The sequence below is a fragment of the Haliotis rubra genome, unplaced genomic scaffold (genome assembly GCF_003918875.1).
Source record: "Haliotis rubra isolate DU_JTF1 unplaced genomic scaffold, ASM391887v1 Scf8, whole genome shotgun sequence".
Taxonomy (NCBI): domain Eukaryota; kingdom Metazoa; phylum Mollusca; class Gastropoda; order Lepetellida; family Haliotidae; genus Haliotis; species Haliotis rubra.
In genome coordinates, this window is record NW_025767523.1 from 5,064,697 (window position 1) to 5,074,873 (window position 10,177).

Genomic DNA, 10,177 nt, shown 5'->3' on the forward strand with positions numbered 1-10,177 from the left:
GTCAGAGAGGAATCACGGCACAATGTTACCCCCCAAGCAAAATATTTAACACTTACCTTGTCGAGTGATCCCAATAGTATCCTGTCAACTGTTTCCTGTCAACACGACGACATAGTGTCACGTGATCAGGAAAGTGTTGGTTCAAGTCATAGTGACCAGGAAGTTAACTGGGAGTTCAACCCTGGTATATACAATAGCGGGGAGAGATAAGGGCCTGACTAAAGCTTTATTTCATAAATGAAGCTTTATAGAGGCTTTTGTTGGACTTGATCTCGTACCCCCAGTGTATATACTACTAGTGTCGTTCCTGCCATCCGCTCACTTAACAAGGCACCTGACATACCTATCTGGTTTGGTGGTTCACCTTTGGCTATCATTGTGATTCTCATACCTCGAGGTGACATGTTGTGGGTGACTGTTGTCCTGTGTTTGGGGTACTCCCTCGCTGTGCCTCTCGGGCAGGTAAAGTAACCCAGCATACATCTCCTTTCAATACTGGGCACTTGCACAGACTGGGGCTATTCTATTAATTGATAATGGTCCCAAATCATTGAGTGCGTGTATTGTTCTATGCTATGTAAACCAAAAGTCACTGCGTTCTGTAATCTGTAATCTGATTGGTTGAAAATCATGATCGAATGGTATTCGATTCCCGGAAATTCGCTGTATAATAATACGTACAAACATCGCTCACACCATTGTATTGTTACGTCGTCAGCTGTGATGACGGCAAACAAATCAAATTGTGACGTAAAGTCTGAATGAGGTCACAAATGAGCAGTTCCAGATGCTACCATGGGAGACAGCCGAAACGCCGGCTGATGACATTTCACTGCTGTACCCGTACTCGATGTCAATGAGTGCAGACACAAAAACGTGTGTGGACCTTTTGGTTTACTTTTGTGTTTACAATGTCGATAAACATCATGTGTTTGCCAATTTCCGTGTTTGCACGGGAATATTTCATTTGAAACCTCCGACTGACGCCGTCGGTTCCAAATGAATTCCCGTGCTTCAAATACTCAATAACAGCCGGAAATTGGCAAACACATGATGTTTATCTCCCTAATCATGCTTGTTAGGAAGCGAATCTGCAGTAATGCCTGAACAACTAGTCTAATCCACTGTCTCCGTTGGATAAAGCATGACTTGCCTGTTACCTAACTTTTGAAAATCGTTTTGCTTTGTCATTTCAGGTCCCGTCGACACCAGGTGAGATAAAGTAATCATTTCGGAACAACGGTGTATCGGAATGCCTTATGAATGCAATTCTTGCAGTTCTTTTTAATGGACATTTTTGTTCAAAACAATGTATCGATGGACACGCACTTTGCTTATTTGAGCATCATATGTGCAGAGCTACAGATAATCTTTTGGGTCATTGAGTTATGTACTCGCTTGTGTTCTTCTCAATTGGGTATCCTAATTTTCCTTTGAGTAACCAAATAAATTGTACTCACCTCACTCAAACTCAATTGGGTATTTTGCCATTTTCCATTAATTTTGAAAACATAATAAAGTTTAAATGTTAGTGTTTGTTATTTATATTTGATCTGTAATTTATAAAACGATAAGAAAGACTGCAAGTTGTCTAGTTCATGTCCTGAAGTAGAACCTCTCAGTATACCTCAGTTATTTTACCTAACCACCGGTACGCAGGCTGAGATTTGACAGTTTTTAGTGTACGCATGTAAGATCACATTTATTGAGTATTTACAAAAATTCAAGCGTACTTGTACGCAATATAGTCTTAATAGAAATTGAGTTTTCACATAATTATTTGCGTAATTTACGCAGATACGCAGCTTATCTGTACCTCTGTATGTGTATCAAAATATTATCTGTTTTCTCCTGGACATAAGTAGATCGATGCTTATGCTGTTGATCGCTGGGTTGTTTTGTCCAGATTGGATTATTTACAGAACGCCGCCATATAGCTTGAATATTGCTGAGTGATGCGTTAATCAACAAACTAGCGGGTTACATAACATAACTTAACCTTGAAAGAAAGCTAGGGTCAGTTCTACATACAAACAAGTATATGCTCAAGCAAAGTAACGTCTGTGTCTACCCCTGACCAAGGAATTCTGTATACCTCCTGATAATGATGACATATGTTGTACAATTGTATAGTTCTTTCAGAGACCAATGAGGATTTCCCGGAGGAAAACCCAGGTAAGTCAACTTTACTGATCCTTGTTAAACATGGATTTAGTAAATTGTAATAGAGAAATCAGTATCCGTATTGTCACTATCATAATTAATCATTAATCAAACCCTGTGATTTCCAGTCAGGATGCGTCTCCTGGGTCCCGATCAACAAAGCATTTATAGAGCTACGACATTCGTAAGCCTATGGTAAACAATGGAGTTACGACAGATCGTAACGTTACGGCTGGTCGTAACTCTACGAACGCTTCGTGGACGTGGGTCCAGACCATGATTGTTCCACCCAGCGATGTGATTCCACTTGTTTGTGGCCACTTGTGGTGTGGTGTGGGTGTGGTGGTGGTGGTGGTGGTGAAGCATGTACAATGTGAATGACCCCATCCTCCCCCATTTCATGTACAAATTCAGTTACCGCCCTCTCCCCTTACCATAATTTCTAAGCATAATTTTATGTACAAAATGATGGCAAAACACACACACACACACACACACACGCACGCATGCACGCACGCACGCACGCGGAGGCTACTCCGAATTAATCTGCGCAATTCTCTATCTTGTTGAGGGTACACACGCGATCGGGGTTTGAGTCATAGGCAAACTCAAATCTTTTAGTGCGATATAACTGGCGGTGAAGATATTCATCTGAAAATAAATAAACAAGAACATGGAAACGTGATGAATACGCACTGGGAAAATTCAGAATTCTATTTGTCCATGGCCACAGTGTTAGCCAGTTTAACAATAATGTCATTTAATCACCAGTTTGATCATTTATTGCAGGACTCTTTGAGGGAGATATCGAGCTTAGACCTGGACAGAACCCACTGGTGAGATTATTTTAGAAAATTGGGGGGTAAGCCTCTTGCATTTACGTTGATGTCTCAACATATAAATGGTGAATATATCAGTAAATTATATACGTATCTATAGTAAATTTATACAAATGTGTTTTTTAAGCCGCATTTCTCACGAGAACAAGTAGGTTGAAAGAATTCTGTGGTTGGTTCGGGACCTGTCAATGTTTCAGGACCGCAAAGCCTACAGAGACATGTAGCCTCGTCCTACAAGTCCTGTTAATGTTTCAGGACCGCAGTGCCTACAGAGACATGTAGCCTCGTCCTACAAGTCCTGTTAATGTTTCAGGACCGCAGTGCCTACAGAGACATGTTGTAGCCTCGTTCTACAAGTCCTGTTAATGTTTCAGGCCCGCAATGCCTACAGGAACAGAAACTACAGATGGCCAGGAGGCGTTGTGCCCTACGTCATCGACACTCACCACTTCTGTATGTACATGTATAGTTGTTGTGTACGTATATATAAAAGACACTAGTAATATGATGAAGTATTGTCGCATTCGATGTGTATTGAAAACAACAATGGTGATCACAACTTCTATAGTTACAGAAGTTCCATTGCACTTTGACCATGGAACTTTCCATATCGTTTTCTTTATAATTCAATATACCACACAAAGGATTTGTTTGAACTAAGTGTCTTATACCGTGTTGATTAACAAGATAGCAAGGTCACCTGTATTATAATTCAATATACCACACAAAGGATTTGTTTGAACTAAGTGTCTTATACCGTGTTGATTAACAAGATAGCAAGGTCACCTGTATTCTCAAAGTTTGTTAAGGATATGACGCGCACAAAGCAGGATCAAAGATGCACATGTCATACTTGAGAGGAGAAGTGCTCGAAATCAGGGCGATTTGAAAGAACAGTAACACTACTGGTTCGGTAACATTACATGAAAGCTATCAACGGTCATAGACGCATCCACAGTCAGATCGCATTTGGAAAATCGTCAAAGATGGCAAGCATCTGCATGTCATGGTAAACAAGTATTTGTCTGTAATGGGTTGTCCGTGATGGCAAGGTTTGTGTTTATCTCAGGCTGCGATTATGCCACGATTATGCCGACTCGACGCGAACCAAATATCGTAGTAGATATTCATGATAGTGGAACATTTTGCATATTTTCCCCTTTCTTGACGCTCTTTTATGGTTTCATACGCTCTGATACGATCTATTCGCCTTCTTACGAGTGGATATCCGATCAGTTGCGCTTCAATGAAGATCTGTTGCGAATATTTGACGATCTGCAGCAACTTTTTACGACCATCGCGATTAGAGTATACGAACTGTTGCGATGTTGTTCGTTTTGAGACGTCCATAACGATCTGCTACTTTTTGTTACCTTCTGTCTAGACAAAGAAGGGCGATTAAACACGATTCTCGGACAGCAGGAGTTACTTTGGAGCCCTTTCCTTGCCCTTGCCTTTTTTCGATCCCATCTCCTATATTCTACAATGCAAATGACGATGAAATAGTGTGATATGGCTTGCAGTTGCATCACAATGAATTTCGTCTGGCAGTGTGAAACAATTTGTAGGAAAGCACACCAAACTCAGAAGAACATGTCGCAGTACAAGGGAGAGTAATAGATCGTGATATATCGTGGACGTTATTCGTAGTACAGCGTGTTAAATAATTCATAGACATACATTGAATCGTGACACAGGGCAGGAGATCTGAATAGAACCGCAATAGATCTTGGTAGAATCGTGGGACAATGGGAACTAACATCTGCTACTCGTTATTACGATGTATTTTGATCATCCCGACACGTTCCATTGCGCTTTTTACGCTTTCTAACGCTCTTATACGATTTGTTCCGATGCCCACACCTTACTATGCATTACCACGTTCTAAAACGATAGCCACAACTATATATCGTGGCAAAATATTGAACATGTTTAATATTTTGCCACGATTATCAAGATGCCACCACGATTTGGATCTGAGATCCTTCACGCTTTTTAAGATGAGTTCGAACAAATTAAAATCGTGGCCATCGTGGTCTAATCGTAGCGTAGTGTAGACTCAGCATAAAGTGGCTGGGCGCCATTCTCAAAGCGATCGCAGGGTAACGTAGCGTAATACAATTGGCTGTATGTGTATGTGTGAAAGGAAAAGATTGTCTGTATAAGGTTTCACTTTTAGTAAAAATTACCAAATGTTGTTATAAAATACTGATGATCTTTTACTCTCTTAATATTATTGGCAATCTGATTGATTTAATCCCGAATGAAAACAGTACCTTGTGCAAGGCAAATGTAATATATTGTCCAAAAACTATTTCATTTTCTTCTCGATGTTTTATAATAGCCGAAATTAATGACACGTGTGCATAAATGGCTATTTTTATTTTATTCATTCACTGACAAGGTGTTTGGATTTGTTCACAGTTCATAAAAAGGGACAATGGTTGCGAGACAGTATGACACTTTTGCAAGAAAATACGTGATGTATTTGGATTTGGTGTGTACATCTGAAAGGAGACTTCCTCAATTTAGTTTCAGGTGTAGGTAGATTTAGTGTCAATTGGATTTAGTTTGAACACGCAAAATCGATATCAACACATTAAAGCTTTGGACAACATCTGTTGAAAGAAATCTATATCTACGTTTTTTCGTTCCCAGTATAGGACATCTATAGTATATACTACTTTATACTGCTATTTAATGCTATGTACTTGAATAGGGATAGTTAGATGACATGTTATGAAGTATATTGAGTTTCTAGTTCGGAAAATATGCTGATGTTTCTTGAACAGGGTACCAATATCTAAAAATAAACCAAACAACAACGAAAGCAAAAACAATCCGAACCAGATATTTTTAAAGGACTACCAAACTGGGAAATGATCATGTTTACCATTTTCAAGGAATATGTTTCTTCTGAAAACTTTACAAGTGCTTCCTTCCTAAATGTGTTTGTTGGTAACTTTCAAGTTGTCCATTTTTTAAGAGCCATGACAGAAGAAGATATTTTCTGGTGTTTTTGAAAGACCAATACATACACCAAACCTGTTACAAATATTTTGATGTTTTGATGACATCCTGATAATATCCTGATGACATGGATGATGAGGTCTTGACAAGCACCTGTTGGAATCATTACCACAATTGCATGCTCCTGTCGCCACACGTCCAAAGATCGCGTCTAACTGTATAAAGAGGACATTAATCATTTTACGACTTGGTGTGCAGAAAACCACTTCCTCTTAAATGTCACAAAGACAAAGGAACTGATAATTGACTTTCGGAGTAAACCCACAGAAATGCTTCCAGTGATTATCAACGGTGAATGTGTTGAGACAGAGTCGGAGTATAAGTATCTGGGAACCTTCATTGACTCTAAGCTGAACTGGAACTCTAACACTGAAGCCCTATGCAAAAAGTGTCAACAACGTCTTCATCTCATGCGTAAACTGAGATCTTTTAATGTTAACCCATCCGTGATGTCATCTCTTTATGTAACATTTATTCAGAGTGTTTTAACATTTTCCTTCCATTGTGTGTACGGGTCTCTCTCAGTTCATCTCAAATCTAAAATAAACAATATTGTTAACACTGCAAGTAAAATCGCTGGAGTCAGATTTGAATGTTTATAATCAATATATATAAATCGTGAATCAAGCTGTCAAAATCATATCTGACCATACTCACTACTTAAATTCGGAATACAACCTCCTCCTTTCAGGCCGCTGCTACAAAGTTCCAATTGTGAAAACTAAGAGAGCCCGTACATCCTTTATTCCAAGTACCATACATCTCTTAAACAAATGTGAAGATACATAACTCAAAGAATTTATGTAAGTATGTTTGGTATCTCTCTAATGTGTCAGTAGCTCTGCTGATGTAACACAAAAGGCATTAAAGTATTATTCTATTCTCTTCTATAAAACACAGTTGCGTTTCCACAAAAGCCAGAGAACAGGTTCTCGTGTAGTGTACCTGGTTGGCCCGCATGGATCTACGGGAGCTCCAGTCAGAGGGCACCTTGCTTCTTGTTGATCAGCAAATGCGTTAGTAGCAATGGTGTCTTCTGGTAACAATGTTCCATTGTCTGGTTAGCTTCCTCAGAACAGCATACAATCCACCAGGCCATGCAGACCATCTCCGACAAAACCAAACATAACGGCAAAGCGTGTATCACCTTTAAACCACGTTCCCATGAATCAGCGTACATCAAGTACCAGGGTGGATCAGGGTAGGTGAAGAATACCGGTGCTGATGAGCAGGTGTTAGTGTGGGTGAGGTAAGATGAGATGAGATAATTAGGTGTTGAGGTATTTGTGTGGAGGGACTGTGGGTGAGATATGGAGGTATTTGTGTGGGTGAGATATGGAGGTTTTAGTGTGGGTGAGATATGGAGGTATATTTGAGATGAGATATGGAGGTTTTAGTGTGGGTGAGATATGGAGGTTTTAGTGTGAGTGAGATATGGAGGTTTTAGTGTGGGCGAGAAAAGCAGGTTTTATTGAGGCCGAGATATGGAGGTGTTAGTGTGGTTAAGATATGGAGGTTTTAGTGTGGGTGAGCTATGGAGGTTTTATTGAGGGTGAGATATGGAGGTGTTAGTGTGGGTGAGATATGGAGGTTTTATTGAGGTTGAGATATGGAGGTGTTAGTGTGGGTAAGACATGCAGGTTTTTGTGCAGGTGTGAAAAGCAGGTTTTATTGAGGGTGAGATATGGAGGTGTTAGTGTGGGTAAGATATGGTGGTTTTAGTGTGTGTGAGATATGGAGGTTTTGTGTGGGTGAGATATGGAGGTTTTGTGTTGGTGAGATATGGAGGTTTTTGTGTGGGTGAGATATGGAGATTTTTGTGTGGGTGAGAAAAGCAGGTTTTATTGAAGGTGAGATATGGAGGTGTTTGTGTGGGTAAGATATGGAGGTTTTGTGTAGGTGAGTTATGGAGATTTTTGAGTGGGTGAGATATTATTATTATTATTTATTTTTTTATTATAGGACATTTATATAGCGCACATATCCAGGCAACTACTGCATGCTCAAGGCACTGGTATTTTTCCCCTCGATCATTGGATGTCAATCACAACGGCACATCGTATTATCAATCTTAACTCCCTGGGGAGTATACATGGATATGGAGGTTTTGTGTGGGTGAGATATGGAAGTTTTAGTATGGTTAAGATATGGAGCTTTTTGTGTGGGTGAGAAAAGCAGATTTTATTGTGGGTGAGATATGGAGGTTTTTGAGTGGGTGAGATATGGAGGTTTTTGAGTGGATGAGATATGGAGGTATTGGTGTGGGTAAGATATGGAGGTTTTGTGTAGGTGAGATATGGAGGTTTTGTGTAGGTGAGATGTGGAGGTGTTAGTGTAGGTTAGGAATTGAAGTATTAGTGTTGTTATCTGCCTTTTGTGGGAAATCAGAACTAAAAAGTAAAGGAATATATATATGCTGTGATGTTCCAGATGCCATACCCCTGTAGGGTATCACCACAGCATGTCTGGTGTGACCCTTGGAAGTGGCTGTGGCCAAATCGGAACCATCATGCACGAGACTCTCCATGCTCTGGGTTTCTGGCACGAGCAGAGCCGCCCCGACAGAGATGGCTATGTCAGCATTAAGTGGAGCAACATCCAGCATGGTATGGACATACACCTCCATTGTCAAATCTCCCTGTTGGTTTTCTTAAATTTGACGGTCTTATCAGAGTACTGAAGTTACAAAATTATATCCCGGAAATGAAATCAGAAATTATTCGTGAGCCTCGACTGAATATTTCAGGTCGTGAGCACAACTTCGACAAGTATTCAACCGCCATGATTGACACCCTTGGACAGCATTATGACTACGGGTCCGTCATGCACTACAATGCATACAGCTTCGCCATCGACCGCAGGAAGCCAACCATTGAAGTCAAGCAGAAGGGAGCAGTCATTGGGCAGAGAACTCACCTCAGTCCTATTGACATCAAGAAAATTCAGCTCTACTATGAATGTTGAGATGTACATGCACAGGGTGTTTAGTCATTAAAGGGAGTTGATGCAAGTCCAGTGTTCCTATAGCCTTCAGTTCTTGTGCTTATCTGCCTGTCATGGCGAGAGCACACATCAGACAGACTAGAAAAGCTGGAGGTAAACTGTATGTCACTATTCGGTGACTTAACCAAATCTCTTTTCATTGGCTGTTTTTAAAGGTCACATGCAACCAAAAAATCAAACATAATTAAAACACAATTATCACTTACTCATGACATATAATATACATTGCTGGTAATGAAAAAACATATAAACAAAATTATAAGCGTACAATCGCAAATCAAAAGTGCAAAATTGTGTACTTCGGTTTACTCCCCAAGAAACGAAGCAGCCGGGATACCGAACCCAGTCAGAGCGGGTGGGGGTGCACTCAAGTGTAACGGCTGGTTCATTTGCAGATGCCTTCACGGCTCATTGTGTGTGTATATATAGAGATGCTGGGTTTTGTAAATACATGCTCATTTTTTTGTGTATAACATTTTGCAATCAACAGACATCATAACATGTCATGTGTTCAAGTATCACACCTGCCTGTCTGTGTAATTACATAATGTGACAGAGACCGAACTCGGGCCATAAATCAATGCATTTTGTTTATGGTGTATATCCTGATTGGTGTTAAGTTCAAATTGCATGTGGTCAGTGATAGCAGCTGTGTATTGAATATTGTCATTAGCAGACAGGCAGGCAGACACACAGGTGTCAATAAAACAAGACATTGAGTTTTGTCTGTGACAACGACATATCTATATCACAGTTAGAAATTCTGTCAACGCTAAATAATGACATTGCTTTTAAGTATCTAACTGAGAAAGTGACTCGGTAAGAAGAACGTGTGGTGAAATAGACAAATGAAATTATATAAACAGTTAATTTACTGTCATAACATATAAAAAGCTCGCGCCTGTGAGATATCAACAAAACATTAGAAAAATAGCTCACACCAAAGCCTTCACCGAGTATTCACTGGACAACCCGCTTCCAAGCTGCGCGAACCTATTTCACTGCGCACGTGCTATGAGCGCAGCCCAGCTGTTGAAACCCGTTTTCCCCAGAAAATTCGGGGGAAAATTAGTGAAACGTTTGAACTCCGATTTCGCGCGGTTTTTTTTCATCGCGGTTTTTTTTAACTTTATAAGTTGAAT

At 40.1% G+C, this 10,177-nt stretch overlaps 1 protein-coding gene across 1 annotated transcript; it reads left to right on the plus strand.

Annotated features, from left to right (window-relative positions):
- The first annotated feature begins 321 nt into the window (after positions 1 to 321).
- LOC124261421 (zinc metalloproteinase nas-6-like) lies at positions 322 to 9,042 on the plus strand. Its single transcript, XM_046695739.1, has 8 exons — positions 322 to 462; positions 1,197 to 1,212; positions 2,143 to 2,175; positions 2,953 to 2,999; positions 3,377 to 3,455; positions 7,098 to 7,233; positions 8,463 to 8,638; positions 8,779 to 9,042. Exons 1-8 carry the CDS (start codon positions 403 to 405, stop codon positions 8,994 to 8,996), a joined length of 765 nt encoding a protein of 254 aa, XP_046551695.1. The 5' UTR covers positions 322 to 402; the 3' UTR covers positions 8,997 to 9,042.
- Positions 9,043 to 10,177: the final 1,135 nt, after the last annotated feature.